The sequence below is a fragment of the Lingula anatina genome, chromosome 3, assembly GCF_051362555.1.
Source record: "Lingula anatina isolate TDL-2025a chromosome 3, LinAna3.0, whole genome shotgun sequence".
In the NCBI taxonomy this organism is placed as follows: domain Eukaryota; kingdom Metazoa; phylum Brachiopoda; class Lingulata; order Lingulida; family Lingulidae; genus Lingula; species Lingula anatina.
In genome coordinates this window covers 25845092-25870051 of record NC_141769.1, presented here as the reverse complement: position 1 = coordinate 25870051, position 24960 = coordinate 25845092, and the positions used below count along the sequence as shown (strand labels likewise).

Here is a 24960-nt window from a genome sequence, read left to right as displayed (position 1 = left end):
TGTCACTTCTGAAACTCTTGGCTGTCTGTTAAACATTGCAAGACTGGTTTAAGATTTCAGTAGATGTTCCTTTTTGTTATGTTTACCTAAACTGAAATTCTGCATGAAATCAAAAATAACAAACACTTTCTGAATACTCTAAAGAAAGCTGTTGTAAGACTATACCATAATGGTTTACTATTTGAAATGGCTTCTGGTTTTCCAGCCAAAGGGCGGCAAGATCGACAGTCCCCAGGACTTTGTGAGGGAACTGAATGAGCCTAGTCTGAGAGGAGACAAGAGATTAAGGTTACTGGAGTCTCTCAGAGTGTCCTTAACCAGTAACCCTGTCAGGTAAAACATTTATCAGATCATGAGGAGGTGTATTTATACATTCATGTTAAGTGACTTTTTTGCCTGCAGAGTTGAAACTCGTCTTTTATTGGTTGATTAATTAGAGAGTGTAATGAATTATTTAACTCTGTAAATATATTTTGCTATTGTTCAACAAGATTTAGTTGATTACATTCATTGATCATTTTGTAATGTCATAAATTTAAAGTAATACTGCAGTCTGTTATGTCATTGACTCATGCTAGATTTTTACTGTAAGGGGGTGAAGCAATTTTGTGTTAATTTGATGAGTTATTAAATGCTGATATCTTGTCTTTCAGTTGGGTTATGGAGTTTGGACCAAGTGGTCTCAATGCCATACTGAAAAACCTAATATACTGTTGTGATAAGTAAGTACTCCCTATTCTGGTTGTGATATTCCCTATATTGGTTGTGATAAGTAAGTACTCCCTATTCTGGTTGTGATATTCCCTATATTGGTTGTGATAAGTAAGTATTCCCTATACTGGTTGTGATATTCCCTATATTGGTTGTGATAAGTAAGTATTCCCTATACTGTTTGTGATAAGTAAGTATTCCCTATACTGGTTGTGATAAGTAAGTATTTCCTATACTGTACAACTTAGTAAACTTTAAGAATTAAAAGTATTTGTGAATTTCATCCTATGGTAACTGGTGCATCAGTGATTCAGACTATATGTCATAATAATTATTTCCTTTCTCCTATCTTAAATTATTCACATGCATCATTCAAAAGTTTTGAATTTGTTTACTGATCATAACTTACCACGTGTTCTCTTATTTTTCCAGTCGAAATGAAAGGAGGAGTACACATGAGTGTGTTCGGTGCTTGAAGGCTTTTATGAACAATAAGGTAGCAGGCTCTTTCATTATTGTCTTATAAGTAAAATTTCCCAGATTTCATTTCAAAACTGTTATTAGGACTTTGCATACTTTTTCTAACTTTAGGTAAAGAAGCATATATTATTCTATGCTACTTACACCATGCTGATAAATCATCTTGTTGTATTGATTCTTCCAGTTTGGTTTGAAAAATATTCTCCATCACGATGAAGCGCTTACCATTTTATCTCGAACTGTGGATCCAGCCGACCAGGCCACCATGTTGGAAGCAGTACGTCTGCTGGCTGCCGTCTGCTTGGTGCCCCCTGATGGGTAAGAGAACTTCTTAGGATTATGAGATATTTTCCCTGCTCAAGTGGAATAGGCTCACCTTTCAAACTTAAAAATATGGTGATTTTTGTTTTAGATAAAGTGGTACTTTCTAATCTTCCGTGCAGTTTCTAAATATACTTGAGTCCCATGTGTAAACGATGAAGAATTGTTTTGACTCACAGATTTAACAGGGTCTTTCTATTTGAATTCATCATATTTAACAATTAAAAATATAAGATAAATATTGCAATAATTTTCACTTTACTAGTATTGGGGATGTTAACATATATCATCCCGCCTTTTTTTCATCATCTTTGTAAAGTTTTTGAAAATAACTGATGCAGACATAATTACATAGTTTGTAACTGTTCTCTCTCTATTCCAGTCATGAGAAAGTTCTAGAAGCCATTACTATGTGTGGAGAGATAAGAAACCAAGACAGATTTACTCCCATCATAGATGGTCTAGGAATAGAAAAGAATATACCAATGAAGGTAGAATATTATAAAAGACAAAGCCAGGCCCAGTTTAGACATTTTTCTCAGCATGTCCATTTGATTTTCTTATCTTTTTTGTCTTCCTTTTAAGAAGCCAATAAACAGTGATTATCGTCAAGATTTCCTTTGATTTTGAAAAAATATTATTGGGAAATTTTTTGAAAGTTTAATTCATCTGATTAATATGGAACTTTTTAACTTGCATCAAAGAAAGCCCACTGGATAATCCAATTATAACAATATTGTGTCTTATCTTAGTATGTATATCTTGTCATGTTAGGTTGCCTGTATGCAGTTAGTGAATGCCATAGTTACCACGCCGGATGACCTGGACTTCCGAATACACTTGAGAAATGAATTTATGAGGACGGGACTTGTGGATCTATTAGAGGTATGATAAAGAGCTAGCCCAAAGCCCTACTTTTGGTTTCTTTATCTGTTTAGACTAAATGAACTTGAAAAAAAAATTAATTCTTAACACATTTTCAACTATATTTTCTGTAATTATTCCATTGTTGTTAATGTTCAAACATTTTGCATTTTTACATTTTATAATATATATTTTCATGATAATTGTTGATTTGAATTAAAAAGATCCTATGATCTCAATATTTTGTCTTCATAAACTTAATTTCTAAAATCAAGAAATTTGAAAGAGAAAACTTAAATGAACATATTTTCATATTACAGGGTTTAGAAAATGATGATAGTGAAGAGGTGAAAGTTCAAGTTGGCGTCTTCTCAGAACATAAAGATGAAGATTATGATGACTTCTTCCATCGCTATGACAACATTAGGGCAGAGTTAGAATATCCTTCCAAAGAAAGATATTCCTTAACAAGGACTTGTTTTTCACTAAATGATTATGTGCACACACACACACACACACACACACACACACACACACACACACACACACACACACACACACACACACACACACACACACACACACACACACACACACACACACACACACACACACACACTATTACAAGTTGAAATTAAAGCCTTAAAGCCCTTCATGTCAAAAACAGACAACAGTTAAACCTCTGTTTTATTTATTTACTTATTTTTTTAATCCATAGTATTTTGAAAGGTGAATTGAAATATTTTTTATACATTATAATATATAATGATATATTTATTGTATTTTATTCACCTTAACTCTTGCTCACTGACCCTGGAGAGTGCTTTCAACTAATAATCAGCAATGTAGCCGGGACATCAACAGAACCCTATTTCCTGTCTATCTTGCAGCATTTGTTATTTATTAGAGATGATTATGTAGTAAGGTGAGTGGGGAATCGATCGTTTAAGTTTCTTAGTCAAATGGTGGTCTTGTATCTAAAATTTAGAAGGATTAAGTGCAGTTGAATCCTGTTTCTTAAATTGGATTTATTATGGAGGTAAACCATATAGATTTTATTTTTTCAATGTTGAGTATGTTTAATATGTCTTGCATAAATGACAGTGACAGCACTCCTTTAATAAGCTTTGTTATTGCACATTTTAGCACTGCTAGCTTAGAGGTCTCCTGTAAGTGAAATCTTGCAAGCAACATGAGAAAAAAATTTTTTTCATATCTCAAGTTTTGTTTTATTTGTTGGTCAGCACAGTTTGACCATTTTCATACTGGAAAGATTGCTCACTTTGTAGGCCCCAGTACTATAAACTGATAGAAGAATGTGTTACCCAAATAGTTCTGCACAAAAGTGGAATGGATCCCGACTTTAGGCAGACCAAAAGATTTGAAATAGATGTAGAACCACTCATAGGTAGGTTAAATTTGTATTTTTTTTCTGCTTTTTGATATGACATTTATACAAATATTTTGCTTACTGGCTACTGCTATATCTGATACAGACCCCTAGAATACTGACTTCACCAGTGACATGTTATGGTAAAATCATGAAGATTTAAAATGCATGAATCCGATACGACATTATTAAGCGACAAACTTTTCAAAACTATTCAGAGGCCCATTTTCAAGTTTGAAAAAATGAAAAAAAAAATGTCATAAGAGAATCGTCTTCCAACAAAATTTTCAAGACTGACTAAATTTTCAAGTTTTTACCATTAACATAAGATACCAATTCAGTGGATAGGTGGGACCATGGAAGAACATGTGGGCTGGAAATGTAATGAGCCATTGGCTATAATCTGATGTCTGTTTACAGCCAAAACAAAGGCTACTGGTGTCTACCTACGTGTAGGTACAAATATGACCTAAAAGTACCTGACGATTGACTGCTTTTAGTAAAAAGAACAAAAACTTGGTCCATTAAAAATATGACTTGTGTTATACTAAGTTTTGGAGTAGAATGAAGTGAAAAAACGTCATAAATGTGACCTCTGCTTAGTCACATGATCTTAACATGCTTAGGGTCCTACTCTCATTAGGTCTCTAACCATAAGGACTGATAATGTAATAGGAACCCCCCCCCCCTTCCCCGTCCCTATTTACATCCCACATATACTTCCATGGTAGTGGGGTCAGATGGTCAAAGCGTGCCTGGAAAGTCAGTATTTTGGGGAGTCAGGATCAGATGTAACATCAATGCCCTCATGGACAGCACAGGTGCATCCAAAGACCGCTTGTTACCTTTTCTTTGAGAAACATCTTGTTTGTTTGTTTGCTTTTGCTGTTTTTGTTCCATGGTTAATCTTTAGCTTAACTTAGCTTTTCACTAACAACATGTCATATTTGTTCAATATAGTAGCCATTTTGTATCACAAAAATGTTCGTCTTTCTTGAATATTTGTGCATATTTACAGTGCTGTAGCTGGTTTTACTGTTTTGTTTTTTGTTAACCTATCTCACGTGTGCTTTCTGCTTTTGTTAAATTTCATCAGGTGGTTTGTCACGTGATACACTCGATGGTAATCTTGCATTCTTAGCACTCTTTAGTCTTTCTTTTCTTTGGAATGTTTCTTGCATGCTAAAGTACATTTTGCATTCTGTGTAAATATTCGAGAAGAAACCAATAAGTGTTTTTCAGCAGTATCTTACTGTTATATATGGGAAATCGAGGCACCTTTCATACTCATTTACATTGAGAACTGCACTGTTTTCCTATTGCATGTCTCTTAGGAAAAGTTGAAACTTTTTAGAAACTCAGCACAATAAGATCAGATGATAAAATGTCTTTTGTTGACATCATTTTTTTTCTTTTTTTTTTTTTTTTTTGCATGAAATATGTTAATTATTCACGCAGGAATTAAAATCTTGATTTAAGGCATGATGATTATTATATGTTTGCTCCTGTCCATTTCATCAGGTGGCATAGCACAAGATGTTGTAGATGGTAATTTGGTTATTTTGCACGAATCTCTAACAAAAGCACAGCCCATATTTTTCTTTGTATATCTCAATATTATTTCTTATGTTCTCCCTGTATCATTTTGCATGCCTTCATCTTCAGGCCAGCTTGATTCCTGTGTACTCTTACTTGTCAAATCTGAATTTTCTGTGTCAAACTATGTTCAAATTAGAATCAGTAAAAGTGATATCTTAAGGTACTCTATAATGCTTATCAGAGCTATTTAGGATAATACATAAATAAAATAGTGTTAAGCATGAAGTACTGTTGCCTCTTGTAGCCCTTTTATATTCTAATTTGCCAAGGTAATTATACATTCTTACCTTTGTTAATGAAAAGATTTTGGAGTTTATCATTATTTTAAGAGAAAGTAAGCTTTTTCTTAGCTATTGATTATGTTTATATGTTGACTAACATAGAGGGAGTCTTTTCTGTTATGTCGTCTGTCCTGTGTGTTAGAAAATTTAACATGTCAGATTTGTTCTAATTACAAAATTCATACAAGACTATACAATGCACCTTCACTGTAAACTGATTGCTACAGGTAAAACTTTCAACTTTAATGATAAGAATGAAAAAAGAAATCGATCAACTTCTAAATTCTTACATGGCTTATGTGCATAAATAAAAAAATGCGCAAAAAAGTTGAATTTGGTAGTGTAAAAAGGTGCTTTCCTTGCCTGTGCCTGTAAGTTGTACTATACAAGTAAAGAATATACCATACTCCATGCAATTCAGATTTTAAGATGAAATGAGAAGATCTGGACCATGCCTTGCAATATTCTAATTGCGCTACAGCAATACGTGCTCTTGCATTTTCATAAACCTTGCTCCATTTTTCTGAAAAAATTCTTTATCTGCATTGTCCACGATATATAGGCCAGTTAACTGAGAGATCCAAATTTGAAGACAGCATTGGTGGGAAGGAGTTATCTGGTAAATTGGAAGAGGCCCTCACTGCCAAACAGGAATCCGAGGCAAAAGTGTCAGCTCTAGAAGAAAAGATTAAGAAATATGAACAGGAACTTGCAGATTTGAAAGAAAAGGTGAGCAGGATTGATAGTATTATATTTGAATTGATGAAATTCTATCTTTTGATTTTGCCTTTTTTTAGTGTTTTAATTTTAAGAATAGATAATAAAGCAAAGTGTTGGTTACTTTGTTATAGAGAATGGTAAATATTTATATGGCATTAGAATACCCAGGACAGTGGATAGTGCAGTAATATACAACAAACAAAAAGGCACTAGATTTAATAAACCAAAACCTGGTGTGAAAGGCTGTACTTGTCAATTCATTTTTAATGAAAGAATATGGAAATGTTGATTGAATTTTAATATGCCATTTAATCTTATTCCAATCAATTGTAGATATCCCAAGGAGTGAGTGCTGTTGTCAGTGGTGCCATAGCTAAGCAGGCGGGGGTGGGAGGAGGTCCCCCTCCCCCTCCACCCCCTCCACCCCCACCAGGTGGATTCATTCCACCCCCGCCCCCACCCCCTCCAGGTGCAGGCATTCCACCCCCTCCCCCACCTCCACCCCCTCCAGGTGGTGGACCTCCACCTCCGCCTCCGCCTCCACCCCCACCTGGTGGGGGACCTCCCCCACCCCCTCCACCCCCAGGAATGGGGCCACCCCCACCCCCTCCTTTAGGTGCTCTGAGACCCCCTGGTTTCACTGGTTCCCCCCTTGCTCCCTCCCCTCCGCAGAATGTACTGCCATTTGGCATGAAGGCCAAGAAGGGTTATTCAGTAGACGCGCCACTTAAGAGAGCTAATTGGAATAAGGTGAGATTTTATCCTTTGACAAAATACACACATCTCTCTCTCTGCTTCTATGATTTTTTACAAGGCCCAAAAGATATATTACAAATATTTTGGACATTTTTTTATATTTATAACTGGAGGCTAGTTGTTTAATTCAGAAAGATATTTTTTTATTTTTTTATTTTTTCAGATTAAGCCAAATCAGCTGGACAAAGAATCTTTCTGGGTTAAAATAAACGAGGAAGAGTTAGAAGATGAAGACTTATTTAAAACTCTCAAGGCAAAGTTTTCCACCAAACCAGCAGGTAAAAAAATGAAGAGTCTACAGAGTTTGGGGCACAAGTATTACTGTTGTCTGTGGAAATGTGCAAAGAATTATAAAAGGTTGAAAGGATAGGAAATAATGTTGCATCAACGTAATAACCATCAGTTATACCAAGTGAACTATGATTTTTAAAGGAAGTGTAGACTTATGTACCTTATTATGTGTCCTAGTTAAAAAAGAACCCACTGGGGAAGCTGCTGAGCAGAAGAAGAAGGGGAAAGAACTGAAGGTGCTGGATGGCAAGGCAGGGCAAAACCTATGTAAGTATTTTAATTGGTTTTATAGAAGACAAGATTCAAGAAACATTATTTTGTCTTGAAGCACAAAAAGACCTCTTGAAAACATTTCCTGAAGAAATATAGTCTTCTTTAAATGTGGCACCCAGCTGACAACAACTTCACATATAAACATTTTACTATTTACAGCCATTCTTCTGGGCTCCCTCAAGCTTCCATATCACGAGATTAAGAAGCGCATTCTGGAGGTAGACGAAGAGAAGCTTCCTGATCAAGTGGTGGAACAACTGATCAAAGCCCTGCCAGAGCAGGAGGAGATTACTAAGATAGCCAAGCTCAAGGATGAATACGATGATCTGGCTGAGCCAGAGCAGTTCTGTGTTGTGGTGAGTTTCTAAGAGCTCTGGGAATTGGGGAATGGTACACATCAACAAGTTTTATGTGTTTTAGCAATTATTGTGATACAGAAAAATTTGTTTTCATTATGAATTGTGAATACCAATTTTTATTAGCTAAGACAGTTTTTTAAATGTTTAAAAGATGGAAATCTTTTAACTGTGTCTCATAAGCCAAGTATGGCTGGGTATTCTTTTAATTTGTTTTTTTTTTTTTATTTTTTTATTATTATTATTATCATTATTATTATTATTATTTTGGATTTTATATTTTAAGAATATGTGACACTTAAATAAATAAATCATACTATGTGAAATACTATTGTTTGGAATGGGTGGTTTTGACTTACAGCTCCATGCCAAGTGTTATATCTGTCTATCTGATATGGATGGGGTTAATAGTGTGAAGACAAAAGTGGTAGACACTGAAACATAATGTACATGGATATGAATTATAGCATGTCTGGCCTCTATTTTAGAATTACACGAATCTTTCTTGATCCTGATTAAATTTATGCATAATTTGTGTGAAGCTTTATTCATATTGTGTTCAAAAGTTTTAAAAATTGTGTCATTGAGATTGATAATAAAATGTGATTTTATTGATAAAAAATCTCACTTTAGCCTTAACATGAACGCATTCCACATTATTTTTGTGAAAAAGTAAGATATTATTTATATTTTTTATTTCTTTCCTTATATACCCTTCCATTGTTTCCAGATGTCAGGAATTAAGAGGCTGGTTCCCCGACTTAATTCAATGATGTTCAAGCTGAAGTTCCCAGAGCTTGTGCAGGATATTAAACCAGTAAGTTCAGATACATCATTAAACCCTAGATACAAAAAGTGCCAGAAATTATGCTTGACATTTTTGTAATCAAGCTTCAGTTGGTTGTTTTATAATACAACATAAGGGACAGTGTGTGTTTTTGAATTGGTCACTACTCTGCAAAAAAAAAAAAAAAAAAAAAATTTTGTTGTATCCCTAGCAGTTTATATAATTGACAGATAGGATTAAATTTATTGTTCTCTATTATTTTCATTTGATAGTTTCTTAAACATGAAGTTATGAACCTTTTCCAGGAAATTGTGGCCGCCACGGCAGCTTGTGAAGAGGTGAAGCAGAGTGGGAAATTCGCCAAACTCCTGGAACTCATTCTGCTGGTTGGTAACTATATGAATGCAGGTTCCAGGAATGAGAAGTCTTTAGGGTTTGACATCAGTTTTCTTCCAAAGGTGAGTAACGCTTTGGTTTTATAATGGATTGTAAAGAGTCAATTTTGAAAAGCAGAGGTAGATTTTATTCTTGAATTGGCTTATATTGTAATGCAGTGTAAATTATCATGATTTTGAAATAGATAATTCAGAAGTCATTCCTGAAACACCATTTTGTATTATAAGTTGTGTGTGTCAAGTATAAATCTCATCTGAAAGTGACTTTCCATGCAGTAGATATTGCATTAGATTATTTCGTATAGACTAAATTTAGATGCTAATCACCATTTTTTTTCCAGTTGGTGAACACAAAGGCACAGGACAATAAGAGCACCTTACTTCACTTCCTGGCGGAGATTGTGGAGACTAAATATCCAGATATTTTGACCTTCCCAGAAGAGCTCATCCATGTTGATAAGGCTGCCAGAGGTATGAATCTCTCTCATATTTAAAGGAGAGTTTTTATATCTATTGCTTTGAAAAACAGTGGTGAAGAGAAAGAAACTTGTTATTGTTGTTAGAGGTATAGTTGTCAATGTATGTGGGTAAAGGTTTTCATAATGGTTTATCAGGGTTTGTTTATCTTCAGTGTAGAGTGGCCTTAATGCATGCTGTTGTGAAGTAATTTTATGATAAAAATTAAAATTATATTTCAGTAGCTATTTCTTTTGGCATGAACAGTCCATGGTCTTAATTCTTCACCTGAAAAAAATCTCAAATAGTTTGTCATTGATTTACACATTAAACTCTTGCATTATTTGATGATAATATCCTGTTCAGTGCATCACTTGGATACTGTGAAGTTTTATGTTACACTGATGTTGTCTCTAGAAAAAGTATGAAGTAAATGTTGCTCTGTGAGCTTTAGTGTTTAGTGATCTTTTTTCCTCATTTTAGTGTCAGAACAAATCTTGACAAAGAACATGGCTGGAATGAATAAGAGTCTGAAGATGTTGGAAACAGACCTGAAGAACATGGCCAAACAGCCCCAGGTGGAAGGAGACCGGTTTACAGAGGTTCTTGGGATATCCTTTTCACAACAAGTTTACCACATTTACTGAGGAGAACTACTCTGAGTAGTACTTCTTAGACTAACAACATGATAGTAATATCTTCATGTCAGGCATTTTCACTTTGAAGAAATGTGTGTAAGTGTGTGTGTTGTTTTTCAAAAAGGTGAGTGGTAGATTTAACTTGGTGTCTGTATTGCTGCTCAAAGACTTCAGATTCTTATCATGTTATTACTCTTTTACATTTTAAAGTGAATTCATAAAAAGGGGTCATAATGCTCAAGCACTTGTAACAACAGACTCAAGAAAATGCCCATATTAAAAATTTTCTTAATTATGTGCTTGTCAGTGAGGTACTTTATCTTCCTTAACCAATATCACGAGTTTGTCAACACTGCCAAAGACCAGGTGGAAGTCCTGGAGAGCATGCATAAGAAGATGGGCACATTATTTGGAGATATTGCTAAATTTTACTGCTTTGATAGGAACAAATATGGAATTGAGGAGTTTTTCGGAGATGTACAGACATTCATTAAGCAATTTCAGGTAAGTGTAGTTCTTTCCTTTGTTGGTATAGATTAAGCGTATTGTCATTTAAGATATTTGCTGTTTACAAAAAAATATATATATCTGATTGTCGGCTACACCAAAATATTCCAAATTTTAAAAAAATTTATACGAACAAAAACTTACTTCATCAAAGTAAAGGAGTCTTTCAAATAGATTTTAAAAATTTGTGTAATTCTACTTCTCATACCTCTTACATTTATCTACAGCAAGCAGTTAAAGAAAACCAGAAATTGAGGGAGACAGAGGAGAAGATCAGACGTGCCAAAGAGGCCAAGGAGAAGACGGAAAGAGAAAAGAAAGAAAAAGTTGCCAGGAAGAAAGCTTTGGTTGATATGTCTGCAGGTGAGAGAAGTTTTTTTATTTTTATTTATTTTTTTTTTACCATAAAACAGTCTAAATGGCATCAGCCAAATGCCTGCTTGCCTTAGATGAAATCTGAAGATTTTTAGGAGCAGTTGGAGCCCTTGTACCGTGGAGCATTTAGTGTATAGAAATCAACAAGAAATTGACCAAATCTAGACAAATTTCAGAAGAGAGATAATAATTAGTTTACTTAAAAAACTCTTTGATGTGTTTTTAAAAGGAATGGTAGTTAACAGCAAGCAGAGTTGTTTGCTATAAACTAAAACACTGTGTGATATTTCAGATGATGACCAGCAAGGTGTAATGGACAATCTCCTGGACGCCTTGGCAACAGGCAGTGCATTTAACGTGAACCGAGAAAAGAGAGCAGGCCAAAAGAGGACGCCACGAGCAGCAGGAGGTAATATAACTCATATAAGTTCTCTCTTCATAATCCTTTCTTATAGATGATGGGGTATTATGTGATTGATAATCACATATCTCAAATAGTGTGACTTAAATATGCCATGTTAAAAACCTTTAAACTTAAGTTTTTTTTAACAATAAAAATTGTGGCTAAGCTTGAGGGTTTGCAATTGTGGTACAGACCACTGATATTGATTATCAATATAAAATGTGTTTGGATAAAGTGTTTTGGATTCAGAGCGAAACTATGTCCATTACATGCAGAATTCAGCACCATCTTTTGCACTCGTGCTTTTAAATAGTTTTTATTATATTTTGTCCATTCCTTATTGCTGACTGTCTGCAGCAGTCAGCATTTAACTTGGTACTTTTACCTCATGCAATACTGCTATTTGTTACTTTGGAATTACATGGAAAGTATTCTTAAAATTAAAATTGTGTTAAAGTTATGATAAAAAAGACAATGTAAAATAGTGCCCTCCATAAAACTGCCGTGTTAGGTGTGGAAAGAAAATGGAAGGAAAGACACCATTATATGTTGTAAGTTGATTAAGGAACTTGATAGGATTCCTAACTTATTACATCCCAGGTTCAGAAATTGACTGCCTTTGGTGTCATTTCCTGTCTCATGTAATCATATACTGCAGCAATGTATGTAAGGAAAGTTGTATCATCTTTAATGCTCTTGTACGTTGTATTGATGTTGTTACTGCTCCTGGTATTCTGTAGTCTGCTCTTGTATTGATGTTATTATACATGATACTGTATTTCAGGTGGTTGTATTAGCAAGCCTCCAGCACCTCATGGCTTTCCAAACAACTTATACTCTAATGTCTTGTCAGAGTTTAGTCAAAGCTTACGTTTATCCAGCAGTAGTGATAATGGTGTTATATTTAATTCTTCTTCTCCTACTTTTTATATGTATTTATGTAACATACTTCATTTGTTGTTCATCTGTTAGGCTTGAGATTTCATTCTTAATTCTCTTGCTTTGGTTTATTTATTTATTTATTTATTTATTTATTTATTATTTATTTATTTATTTATTTAATTCCAACATTTCTTGTTTCCTGTTGTGCTTTCACTTTCATGTTTGTCTTTCTGTAAGTAACACCCCAGATCATAAAGACTACTGACACCTTTCAGGAAGAAGTCCTAGACCGCCCCCTAAACCGCGGCAAAACAGCAACACCAATCTTGAAAATATTTTACTAGCCAGAGAAAATAGCAATACACCCCAGTACATTGATTCCTGGGAGCCCCACAGGCACAGGGCCCATGTGTCTCACAGGGACCCCCACTTTGTGGGAGATAGACCCTACTCACAACAGTCTAGAGATACCTGGGACTACCCTGATAGTAGGGAGAGGCCACACATGGATTTCCCTTCTCAGGAATTTCCCAGGGAGTACCCCAGGAGAGGGGGCAGTTATTATAACAGGCAAAACAAACCCCAGCCCAGTGAAGTAATCTTAGGAATGATCTAGTTCTAGTGCTTTTGGCCTTTGACAGGTATTCTTTTACAGTCTAAGCATGCCAGCATGACACGAGAGCGAGCAGCATGTCGGACAGAATAGGATTATATTGTGTAAAGATAGTAGTAGGAAAAGGATGCCTGTTCTAACATAACATAATAAGTACTCATAAATCCTCAATTAGTATGGGAAGCCTTATGTTGAAAGCATGCCCTTGTTTTTCTATGGTGTGCTGGAAATGAGTTTCTGGTTCAGTCAGGATATTTTTGATACTCATTCCTTGGGTCCTGTCTTTTTTCATCTCTCTCTGCCCTACTGCTGGAGATTGCATTCTGTACGTAGGTAATTGCACCACAAAAGCATGTAGGCCTTCTTTGTATGTCTTTTGAGTCTTGTTCCAAGTTGATTTTGTTCCTGTTTGATAATGTCATCAGGGCCGTACCCTCCGGGGGGGCAGGGGGGGCAGCTGCCCCCCTGGAATTTGGAATTTTACACACCACACCCTCCCCCCTCGGTAGCTTCGCCCCCTCGTGTCCGCTTACTGCCCCCCCTGGCATTTTGCTCAGGCTACGGCCCTGGTCATATATTGTACTTGTTGCTTTGTGTAATTTATTTTTATTTGTTTGAATGTTATAATGGAATAATGAAGTGATATAAAATGCACAGTTTTTCTTGAGGAATAAATGAATTGCTAACATTTTGATACAACACAACTATTTTTGTACTTTGAGGTTCTGCGAGAATTTCCTTGGCAAAATGCTTTTTGAATATAACTTAAAGTGTGTTGCATTTTTGTCCCCCAAATAACTGCAATGATTTTTGTCCATGCACCGAGGTTTTGTCAGAGGTTTTTACCCCCACCCACACCCCATGCCATGATCTTGCCTTATAAAGTTACACCACTTTTGTTGACTTTAACAAGCCTGCATATTTAGCATAGACTTATATACTAACATACTGATAGCATATTGACATAAGGACTATGTTCTCTTAACTAATATGATAATCTTAAATGCACTTCTTGGATATTTGTTTGAATAGATCTTTTTTTATCAGAAGTCAAAGTCCTATTTTGTTGACTTTAGAAGTTTGGTATGCTGTTGTCTCAGGTTTCTTCTTGTTCTTTTTGATTTATGTACTCTTCATTAAAGATTCCTATTAGCTTTATACATAAATTTTTCATTTTTAATTTCATGGTAATGGTTCTGTATGCCTGTTTTATTTCAGTTTGCCACCATTTTATTTTTTCCACCACTACCACATGAATATATTTAACCTTTCTTAAACTGGGGTTTCTTGTACATTCCAGCTGAGAGAAGAGCTCAGTTAACTAGGTCAAGGTCAAGACAGAACTTATCCAGCATGGACTTAGTGAAAGAAATAAACTTTGATGATGGAACAGACAGTAGTCCCAGAGTCCGTCCAGAAAGGCGGAAAAAGCGAGACCGTGCATCCGCAGCAGCAGCTGCCGAAGGAGGGAGACGGAGTCGAGAAGGATCTGTGAACGCACCAATTGAGGACTCCCAGCCTGTTAATAATTCCACGAACAATAATGCTAATGGTGAGGGACCCGAGGAGTCGGATGCCGAGGCACTTCTTGCAAGGTTAAAGGCGTTATAGCATTGGAATTTTTCCTTTTTTTATCAAATAGAAATAGCATATTAAAAAAAAAAATCAGAGAAGGGCATACTGGAAATTGCATTGAACTTTTATTAAAAATGATATCAGCCTCTATTGTTCATGGAATTAAAGAAAAAGCAAATAAGGACAAGTAGTCTGCATTCAGTATGTATGGTGGCCTTCAACTGAGTGAGAGATGGAGGCAGAGCCTTTTAAATGAGATTACATAGTCTAAAAGAAGATGCAAGCAAAATCCTTAAAGAGGTACGTAATCCTTAAAAAATAACTAAAGATAGAATCTTTTCATCTGCAACCTTTACTTTTTTTTAAGGGGGCAATATTAAGTCACTTTCTTTGGAATTTGTTTTATGAGAATCGAACCCAGGTTCCTTTCACTAACTCCTCATGTTCACCAGAACTGCCAAAAGCTTGTGTAAAAAAAAGCAATCTTGTGGCCCATGTTTGTTTAAATATTAAATAAATTTTGATTATGCATAGTATGCAGTGGTATATTGGACATGTTTCCTCTGGCACAGTGAAAAATTGAAAGCTATGTTACTCTTGTTTCATAATGCATCAGTAGCATTCATTCTGCATTTTTGATTTTCAATATATTAAAATAGATCAAGAACTGCAGAAGTGCTGTTGTAAACTTGTAAGCTGACATAAAATGCTTCTGAGTGAAACACTTCAAGTTCTTTGCACCTCAGCCATTTTAAGTTGACACTTGTTTCTTATTAATTTTCATATCTGTAAATTTCAAATTTGGGCAATCTGTGGGTATAGGTCAGTATTTGGCACTGAAGGGAGAGAGTTCTACTAAGTAGTTAAGTGCAAACTTAGGAAGAACACCCACTAGATCCAATTCTACAACTTGTGCTTCCAAACCTGAAAATATTCAGCATATCAACTGCTAGCGTGTTAGTGTGTCTTTCATTTCATTACGTCTGCAACAAGTAACTGTGTTGGGCAGTATTTCTACCTCGAATAATAATCAATATCATTCAGCGTCTACATTGCAAAAGTCAGTTCATTTTGGTCACAGGCATAATTTACAACACAGTTATATAAAGGTCAGAAACAGAAATGCTTTGTTATAATTAAAAAACTTTACCCTATTTCTTCTGTAAGAAAAGAAAAATTTTGTTAATGGCATTGTTTTGCACTTCTATGTATCCAAAATTTGACTCTTATTCTGAGAGAGTAATTAAACCCATGGCATTTGACTACCTATCTGTCCAGCTTGTGGTTGTCACCCATGATTATTCTGGTAATTCTTGTCACAAAGGTGACTTGTTCAATAATATCTTTTCTCGTAATAAAAACTTATCAAAATAAATATTTGGTTGATACCTACATTGTTAACATCATTGTTGATGTGAAATTTACACTTCTTGTTTTGTAAACAGTGAATTGCCTTAAGGCAAAAAGATATGCATGTTGCTCAAGGTCAAGTTATATTAAACCTGTTTTATAAAAGATTGAATATTTTTTCATTGACAAGTTCAATATAGGAACTTTCCACTTATTATCATGCTTATGTGGAGTGGGTAGATGAAGGGCTAGAAGGTTTGTAGAATATTAATGAGAATTTACATCTGGAATTTGTGAGTGCTTGTTGGTGGCACGTCTCGTCTCGAGGCATCAAATAAGGTTAAAACATGATTGTTACTCTGAAACAGATTATACATTGCCCATCATATGATGCTGAGGTGTTATGGAGAACGGAAAAAGAGAATGCTTTGGTTAAATGGCTGTACATGAAGCAGATAAAGAAACAAATGGGATAATTAGATAATGGAATGTTTTCCAGTGCTACTATTCTTGATGTGTATAGGCTTTTGAGTTCATTTCTGCTCCTGGTTTTTATTAACACAAATATGTCTTTTACTTTTCAAAAATGTTGAGGGATATGCAAAATTAGGTCTTGGAGGAGGTTTGAAACAAGAAAGAGGAATTCCTTTTTTTACAAAGTTAAACTTTTAAGAATTGTGATGATACAGAAAACATTCCATAAAAGTCATAGGTAAGATTACCTATTGAAAGTCACTAAAAGTATAGTTTTCATGAAGCACTAATGTTCTTTAAATGGTTTCCTTCTCTTTTCTCTCTTTCCTCAGGATTGTTATCAAGTTGATAGTATATGGTTTTTACTAAGTGCTTTTAAATTTTGTAACTGAGCTACACATTATTAATAGAAGAATATTGGTTATTGAAGGACTGATAGCTATCAAATAATTATATTTGTGTATGATTCTATATGTATGCTTTTCTATTAAGCAGTAGAAAATTGTATATGATAAAATGTACTTCCAGAGAATTGAGTGAATTCTATACTTTTAAGCTTGGTTCTTCCCGGAAGCAATTTCAAAGCAGTGTATTATAAGCTTGTACATATTGTAGTGTGAATATTCCAAATTACAATAATTAAAAGCATAAAAATTTTACTGAAGTCTTAATTTTTTCTTTTCTTTCTTCCGGGATTGTAGCCTATACACTCGTGGTCAACTCTGCCAAATTGTGATAAAATCTTATTCAATGATGAAGTTACGCTCCGTACCGATTGCTATATCACCTCAAAATAGAAAGGTGTGAAATTGATGATTAAAGCATTGAGCTCCCTATGCTTATACATTGCAAAGAGAAATGTAAACGCCGATATTATATATTTTCAAGGGTTTTTATTGTTTAAATCAGCACTCAGACAGATGCATTATTGAATAATTAGATGCAAGAAAAAACTCACTTTCGGTATCTGGATGATAATTAAGGGTTACAAAACTTACAATATTCTTAACCTACAAGCAGGAATAATTGATGTTGAAATTAGCTTTTTTAAATAAAGCAAAAATGAAAAAAAATCCAAAAATCTAAAAAGACCACTAGTCTCAACTGCAAAGTCGTCTATATATTTTTAACTCTCGTGAAACTGACTGACCTTCTATATCAGTTAAGTCTGCTAAGGTATCTCCTAAAGTCTCTTAACCCTGCTTCAGGTGAAGGTTTATTTTGGAATGACTTTTCATAGGTGTGTTCAGGAAATGTAAAATGTGTCGTCTGCTTAATCACAGGTAATTTGGTGACACATGTTCGACACTGTCCTCAGCAAACAAATCGGTTTGAAAGTAAATTAGCACACCGGTGTATTTAATGGATTTGAACTTAATGGCCTCGTTTTTTTCTGAAATAAAGTTATCCATTTTTCTCTCTTGTGTGATGATGATAAAATTAATCACGTCTAAGAGTCAGTCATGTGACGAAGGTCATTGTGTCTTGAATCGTCAGTACTCATTAGAGACAATATCCGACAAGTCTCTTGAAATACGATTTGCCTTTTTATCAGCTTCGCCTTTATTAGATGTTTTATTATATAAACTTTGCACTTACGACTTTGAAAAATATCTGTGAATTTCCCAACTGCATTCCCAAGGAAAATGCAGAGACTCAAATCTACTTTCTGTAGTATAGGCTAAGCTTTCCGTAAAGAGGTACATGTATTAATAAGTAGCGATTGTGAAGTCGATTATACGCACACCTTTGAGCGTATAAAACCAGCGTATTAGAAGTAGGGTATGGAATTGTTTTTGAACATTCTCAAAACTATTATCTCCCTCCGGGTATCCGAACGTACACCAACGTTTGATACGCACTCGAAACGTAGGCCTATGTTAGTTTGTATACGAGGTAAGGTCTGCGCATGGCTAAGTTTTCTTATACGTTACCGCTATACGGTAAGTGACAGTGCCTTAAACAGTTGTAGCCACCTGAAACTTCACATCTCTGGCGCTGGTTACAGAGATTGGCTTGGAGCTTACCCTGACACCCACGCTGCCACTTTAATTTCCCAATAGAAGATACACTGCTTGCAAAATAGTTCAAAAATTGAATTTTTATTTCTGAGTACTGTACTTAGATATGGTCATTTTAATTCTTTAAAACAAAAGACAGTATTTAAATTGTGTATAATTTATTCCGAGATATCAAACTTGTCATGAATGTTGATACATGATATGGTTAAGTGGAGAATAAATGCAGTCAAATCAAAATGTCATTACGGCCATCTGTCGCATGGTAATTTCCCCTCTAATCTCTCCCATTCTTTCAGACAGATACACGCGTTCTTCACTCACAGATAACTTAAGCATCTTCGTCTTTAAAAATTCCACATTTCATCCATTTCCTCATTTTTGGGTTCCCTTGGATTGGGTTGCTTGGGATTTCTCTTGCTGGATTGCTGATAAAAAAAGGCTTGTTTAAGTCGACATTTTGTATCAGCATTTGGCATGTATAGATAAAAGGACATTTCTCTACGTCTATAGCATATTCAGAAATTGATCAAATTAGATATATTGGTGTAGATATAACTGTCATATGTCTGATCAGAATTACTGATAATCCTCGGCTTTTCCATTCACTTGCAACAAGAATGTAACGATTTTCATCCAGCTTTAAAAATCGCAATTCCCGCTTTTTTTTTTAAGCATAACTGACTTACTTTCTTTGTCAGGCAACGTGTTTTTCTCCTTGGTTTCCGTTTTCTTCAATTTCGACTTGTCAAACTGAGCCACAGCGCTCAAATCAGCCTTCTCGCCTGGGGTTGGCATGGTAGTGACACGTTATCTAAAAAAATATCAAATTCATAACCATTGCGAGTTGTTTCCGTTTGGTATCAGAAAATCTACGCAAGGTTATGTTCTGTTCTGTTTGGGGAACTAATGTTTTAGCATTGTCTTTGACCGAGAAGGTGTGCATTACCTTAATCTGAAGAACCATATTTTTGAAATTTAGACCTTTATGCGTTGTTCAACATAATATCATATCATTAGGTTCAAAGAACAACCCATGGATTTGGCATTAGAAATTTGTGTCCAGTGACGAATGAAAATCTGACAAATTTTATTCATGCAGAAAGAGAACAAAATTAACTTATTTGATTTATTTCATTTACGCACACTTCTATATCGAACTCCACAATGTTTCTCCAAGTAGTAAAATTAATATTTTTGATGGTTACCTTTGCTGCTTTCTAAGAGATTTAAAGGTGTTAGACTTGTCGGCATTTCTAGTAACCCCGATCTATATTTGCCGTGGCCAAGAAGTTGTACAACTTCTTGCCGTGCCAAAGGCACTGTATGAATTAAATATAGTGCTTTAGTTAAAGCAAAAGGATATCAAAATACCAGTATATAATAAATAATATAACCATTATGGTTAAATTTTACCTGACGATTTTGGAATATGCACCTCTTCACAAGCCCGTGGTCCCGTCCGCAGGCGACTGTGCCAGTGACTCTCGTGTCAAGTGCTGTATAATAACAGATGGTGTGTTTTTTGCTCCACGAGTTAGGAGTAGAATTAATAAAGTAGGAGAGTACAATATGATGCCTGCTACAGATGTGTGCCTTTGTAACCTTTATATCAGTCGTATGTGATTCACTTCGCGGCAAAAAAAAAAAAAAGAATTGCGAGGGCTAGGTTGACTTTCCATGTTTGAGCAATCTGAGCGAAGCACAAAACCTCAGACGACCACTGGTCGTACTTATTTCTAAGACCTTAAGCATGACATACATGTTTTTGTCAGTTTTATTTGCCTTGGTGTTGCTGGTCAAATAGTTGCACTGTAAACAACTGAATAAACAGAAAGCTATGACAAACACGTACTAGTAAGAACATATTTCATAATGCGCTGGAACCAAAGTATACAAGGACATATATGCAGAAATGAGTTTTCAATGTTTCTAATGCTGCTAACCGTCATTAAAAACTATCAAGTTGTTATCTTTTCAAACATTTTATAAATGAACTTGCATGTCCATATTGCTCTAACAAAAGCAGTCGAAAGTTATAAAGTGACGAGACAAAGAACCCAGGGCTAATGTGAACAGTGCGATCCCCACGATCAGCATAATCCGACAAAAAACTATTAGACATCATATAATTCTTTAACGTTCTCTCGGCCTGGAGTCCATTTGCTGCCATACGCCGCGTTTCGCAACAATAACACTGTGTGTTAAATAAATCTCCAATATATCAAGGTGATTTTTCAATATCTGTTTCTCCTACACGCATCGTCCAGTCCAATTCGTATATCTCCCTTATGCGACCCATTTCTTCTTCTGAGACAGGTTCGAACATTTTTGACGTTCTCAAGCATTGAGGGCATGGTTGTCTGTTGCTGTCAGGAAATTTCAAAGTGGTGTCGGCTTCGATGAGTTGAAGAATGTTTGCCGCATCAGTCGTTAACGTTTCAGCGTACGCGACGACGTCGTAGTCAATAAAGCACGGGTGACACAGACGTGATGCAGGAGTCCAGTGTTTATCTGTAGTCACCGGATGGTCGCCAATGTAACGTATGAAATCGCGAAATGTGACATTAGATACATGGCTATTGCGCCACAATTCTTCCCCAGTTTTGTTCTTTTCTTCAATGTACCTGACCAGTTCAGAATCATTAAATGGAACGTCCGTGGGGTAGATTTCTGGCAAGTTCTGGTAATGCTTTCTTACGTAATTCCCAACGGTTGCAAGAGCCCTGGGTTTCCCGGGCCACCACACCTCGATTTTGGATCTGTAAGCAGACACCAGTCTGTCTGCAGGATGTCGGAGAACAAAAAACTTGAGATAGTTCTTCAAACGATACTCCGTTTCGTTTGTAGAATATGTGTCAAGCCGGCGCAGGTACTTTGGAAAGTCGAAAGCATGAACATTAAGGGATGATATCTCCCTATAAACTCCAAGGGCTTGTAATATGGACTTTTTCCAACTTGTACTTGCCGCCTTTGGGACTTCGCAAAAGACGAGCTGCAAGGCGTCGCTCACCCAGATATATTTCTTCTCCTCACTCAAAGGTGGGTCTTTCAGCGATCGAGCACCTGTTCCATGTTTTTGACATGCCCATTTTACACGCTGTTTTCTGAATGCAATGGTTCTGATCCATTCGTCCGTCATTATGGGTTGGACGTTGCCTCCATCTTGCCCAGACACCTTTAAGAGAATATGTTTTGTGTAATGGTATAAATGATTCACGTAAGAAAATGCTCTTTTGAAGTTTTGTTGTTTTGCCTAGCATAGTGCCAAAAATTTCTTTGGCAACTGATATGGGTTCCCCGTACTTTCTTTAAAGACCTAAGGCATAAATTTGCCTCATTTTCAGTCAATTTAGGAATGCCAAATTAAATACGGACTAGTAGGTGCGTGTGAAAACAATTTCAAACTGTAATTTTGATAACGTAAATCAAACTGCGCGTCACTTATTTAATATACAATCGTAGTGGCTGGAACAAAAAGGAGTTTGTCAAAAGTTTAAGCGTGACAGCTTCATAAAGCCTACAGTGACCGTGTATCCAATAAAAAGGGATATATTGGCACCGCACGCACATGGCATGGCCAATGTCATATAGGCTTAAGTAAAGCCGCCCTAACTTGACTGGAAGTGAGCCTGAAATCAATAATCAAGAGACGATAATTTTTTGGAAAAGAAGTAACCGTTCAATGTTAAAGGGATAATAACTCTTCGTATGAGATCTATATTTCGCAATAAAAACATTGTGAATAACTCATAGAAATATAATATATTCTGTTTTACCACAAAAACGGCAGTTATAGCTATTATTCTGATATCTGAGCTTGTCTTTAGACCATGTGACCTCCATTGATGGCTATACTCTGTTATAATCACTTAAGAGATTTTAACAAAAAACCAAACTTTTTAGAAAAAAAACAGGGACTAACTTTGAATGTAAAATGGATTCATTCACCATAGGTAAGTATGGAAAAATTGTTGTTTACTCCAGGAAAATTCATTTTTTGGCAGAAACGAAGAGTTATTATCCCTTTAAGTATTAATGTACCCTGAATTATTTGAAAAGGAAGATAAACGAAATATTTCACCTTGGAATACCCTCGTTTCATAATTTAATTACTTTTGCTTTATTTCGACAAATAATTAACACAGTTACACGAGTTTGTTATTATAATTTCATTTTAAAATTAGCTTTTCATGACTGGCAGGTAACCTAATCTTGTCTGAAGAAAATGTTCTTACCTTGCATGGTATGAATAATTCCCTTCCATGGAACGCCAAACCTACATTAAAAACATAACAGATTCCCTATCACTTTTCAATCTGAGGCATAAATTGTATAACGAAAACCGTCCATAAATTACTCATTGAACTATATTACGCCGTAAGTACCTAAAAGGAAGCGAAAAGACAACCCATTGCGTTCTCAAAAAAAATCTTTGATTCCGATCCCCCAACCAATATTTGTTGATTTAGATCTTTGACGTTAGCACGGGTCCTTTTCGAATGTAATTCTTCCGCAATTCTTCACATATGGTAATTATTTACAAATCTCGCTACCACTAGAAGTAAATTACAGTTGCGCAAATCAAAATACCTATGAAGAACGCTGCCAGAAAAAGGATCATCGACAAAAAGATAATGCCTTTTGCACATTTATCCAATGTCCTGGATGTTTTCATCTTGACTGGCGAAAGTCTGGCAGACAATGTTACAAAATATAAAAGCTAAGCACGTAATTTATAGGTATGGACCTATTTATTCACCTTAGTATGCAGAATTGCATAATTATTTTTGGTGTTTTGTTTTTTGTCCCACCAATGGTTAAACAGAACTCGTACTAATTCTACTGATCAAATAGAATATTTTCAGGTCTCTGGTTTTCACTGAAAAAAATCACACGAAACATTAAATCTTTGCAATACAGCTGTACTTTTATGTTTTGAATAGATTGTCAAGTTAATAGCCTGAATATTATGTAAGGGTTGACCCAAACGAAGCTATGTTTTGAATAGATTGTCAGGTTTATAGCCTGAATATTATGTACGGGTTGACCTTAACGAAGCCCTGGCGCTCGACATAAGTCAATTTATCAACTTCCAATAAAACAGCAGGAAAGCGACACTGGGAAAGGGATTGCAATAACCTGAAGTGTGATCAACAGGGAAGAATCTCTAAGCTATACCACAAAGATATATGATACTTGGTGTGAAAAGACCTTTGTTGACAATTCTAAACTGAGGATGTGTATAATTTGAGCATTCTGACACAAGATCTCCAAGAGTTTATGCATTTTTCACGTTTTAAATATTTACAAATCTCGCTACCGCTAGAAGTCAATTGCAGTCTCAAAAATCAAAATACCTATGAAGAATGCTGCCACAAAAAGGATAATCGAACAAAAGATAATGCTTTTTGCGCATTTATCAAATGTCCTGGATGTTTTCATCTTAACTGGCGAAAGTCTGGCAGACAATGTTACAAAATATTAAATCAAAGCACGTCATTTATAGGTATGGACTTATTTATCCACCTTAGCAAGATGCATGTTTTTTTTTTTTTTTTTTTTTTTTGTACCGCTAATGGTTAAACAGAACTCTTACTAATTCTGCTGATCAAATAGAATATTTTCGGGTCTCTGGTTTCACTGAAAAAAAAGGCAGCAAATCTGTCAAATGTACAGACAAAAAGCAGAAAATTATAATGCACATAATAGGATACTGTCAATTCTGATGCAATAATACAATATGCTTCACTGCAAAGTCAACATTAAATTTTAATTATGCACAACAGGCTATACCGATGAAAGTAAAAGCATAAGGCTTCAGGCCCATGTAAGTTCAAGTACACACTTAGAAAATCACTCGTATAGATTTCAAGACAAAATCAGTTTTCCTCGAAATGCGTTATCAATGTTGCATATATGCTGAAAAAAGCGGAAAAATTAAAAAAAAAAAAATGGCCCGATCATGCTGATTTTCTAACTCAACCTGTATCTAAGTAAAATTGAACACACCTGTGGGTTTCAAGACAATAGGCCCATGGTTTTCCTTAAAATCTGTTATTTGTGTCGCATATATGCCAAAAAACGCAAAAAAAAAAAAAAAAAAAAAAAACAGCATAACACTGGAAAAAATGGCCCGATCATGCCGATTTTCAAACTCGACCTGCTTATTATAAATATTCATTAATTCTGTAAGTTTCAAGCCAAGAGGTAAAATGGTTTTCCACTTATCGTGTTATCGGTGTTGCATATATGCTGAAAAAAGTGAAAAAACATCATAACTTTTTAGAAAATGTCCTGATCATGCCGATTTTTTAACTTGACCTGAGTATTATGAATATTAATCAGTTCAAGCCAAAAGGTAAAATGGTTTTCACTTATGGTGTTATTGGTGAAAGTACAGAGCGACGATTGCAGCAACGACAGACACAGGTGACGGCTATAC

The 24960-nt window shown here is 35.4% G+C and overlaps 2 protein-coding genes across 8 annotated transcripts in view; one reads left to right on the top strand and one right to left on the bottom strand.

The window, feature by feature from the left end:
- Positions 1 to 17156, top strand: part of LOC106165794 (protein diaphanous homolog 2) — a 30911-nt gene extending 13755 nt beyond the window's left edge. For 2 of the 6 annotated variants that reach the window (XM_087007704.1, XM_087007707.1), the window contains 24 exons: positions 206 to 333; positions 654 to 722; positions 1144 to 1207; positions 1376 to 1509; positions 1895 to 2003; positions 2287 to 2397; positions 2697 to 2815; positions 3185 to 3301; positions 3666 to 3784; positions 4863 to 4889; positions 6209 to 6375; positions 6700 to 7116; positions 7286 to 7400; positions 7591 to 7680; positions 7846 to 8042; positions 8773 to 8859; positions 9135 to 9287; positions 9566 to 9695; positions 10164 to 10291; positions 10658 to 10822; positions 11053 to 11188; positions 11493 to 11609; positions 12761 to 13126; positions 14399 to 14569. In XM_087007704.1, coding sequence (XP_086863830.1) covers positions 206 to 333; positions 654 to 722; positions 1144 to 1207; positions 1376 to 1509; positions 1895 to 2003; positions 2287 to 2397; positions 2697 to 2815; positions 3185 to 3301; positions 3666 to 3784; positions 4863 to 4889; positions 6209 to 6375; positions 6700 to 7116; positions 7286 to 7400; positions 7591 to 7680; positions 7846 to 8042; positions 8773 to 8859; positions 9135 to 9287; positions 9566 to 9695; positions 10164 to 10291; positions 10658 to 10822; positions 11053 to 11188; positions 11493 to 11609; positions 12761 to 13101 — 3240 coding nt within the window. In that variant the 3' untranslated portion in view covers positions 13102 to 13126; positions 14399 to 14569. Of the gene's footprint in view, positions 1 to 205; positions 334 to 653; positions 723 to 1143; positions 1208 to 1375; positions 1510 to 1894; positions 2004 to 2286; positions 2398 to 2696; positions 2816 to 3184; positions 3302 to 3665; positions 3785 to 4862; positions 4890 to 5287; positions 5315 to 6208; positions 6376 to 6699; positions 7117 to 7285; positions 7401 to 7590; positions 7681 to 7845; positions 8043 to 8772; positions 8860 to 9134; positions 9288 to 9565; positions 9696 to 10163; positions 10292 to 10657; positions 10823 to 11052; positions 11189 to 11492; positions 11610 to 12760; positions 13127 to 14398 lie in introns of all 6 variants that reach the window. The other 4 variants (XM_087007705.1, XM_087007708.1, XM_087007706.1 and 1 more) reach the window with 4 other exon arrangements.
- Positions 17157 to 20367: 3211 nt separating this feature from the next.
- On the bottom strand, positions 20368 to 24838 carry LOC106150531 (carbohydrate sulfotransferase 11-like). Of its 2 annotated transcripts, none has more exons than XM_013523398.2 (3): positions 23109 to 24838; positions 22754 to 22794; positions 20368 to 21693 (listed from the first exon to the last, which is right to left on the bottom strand). In XM_013523398.2, the coding sequence occupies exons 1-3, from the start codon at positions 23191 to 23193 to the stop codon at positions 20740 to 20742; spliced, it is 1080 nt and encodes a 359-aa protein (XP_013378852.2). In that variant the 5' UTR covers positions 23194 to 24838; the 3' UTR covers positions 20368 to 20739. The 2 variants fall into 2 exon arrangements, with proteins under 2 accessions (XP_013378852.2, XP_086863847.1); XM_087007721.1 differs by having other exon boundaries at positions 23278 to 24838.
- Positions 24839 to 24960: the final 122 nt, after the last annotated feature.

Coding starts and splice junctions, on each gene's coding strand:
- LOC106150531 (XM_013523398.2), bottom strand. CDS start 23,193: ATGAAAACATCCAGGACATTGGATAAATGTGCAAAAGGCATTATCTTT. Junction 22,795..23,108: donor TCTGGCAGCGTTCTTCATAG/GTATTTTGATTT, acceptor TTTTTAATGTAG/GTTTGGCGTTCCATGGAAGG. Junction 21,694..22,753: donor AATTATTCATACCATGCAAG/GTAAGAACATTT, acceptor ATTCTCTTAAAG/GTGTCTGGGCAAGATGGAGG.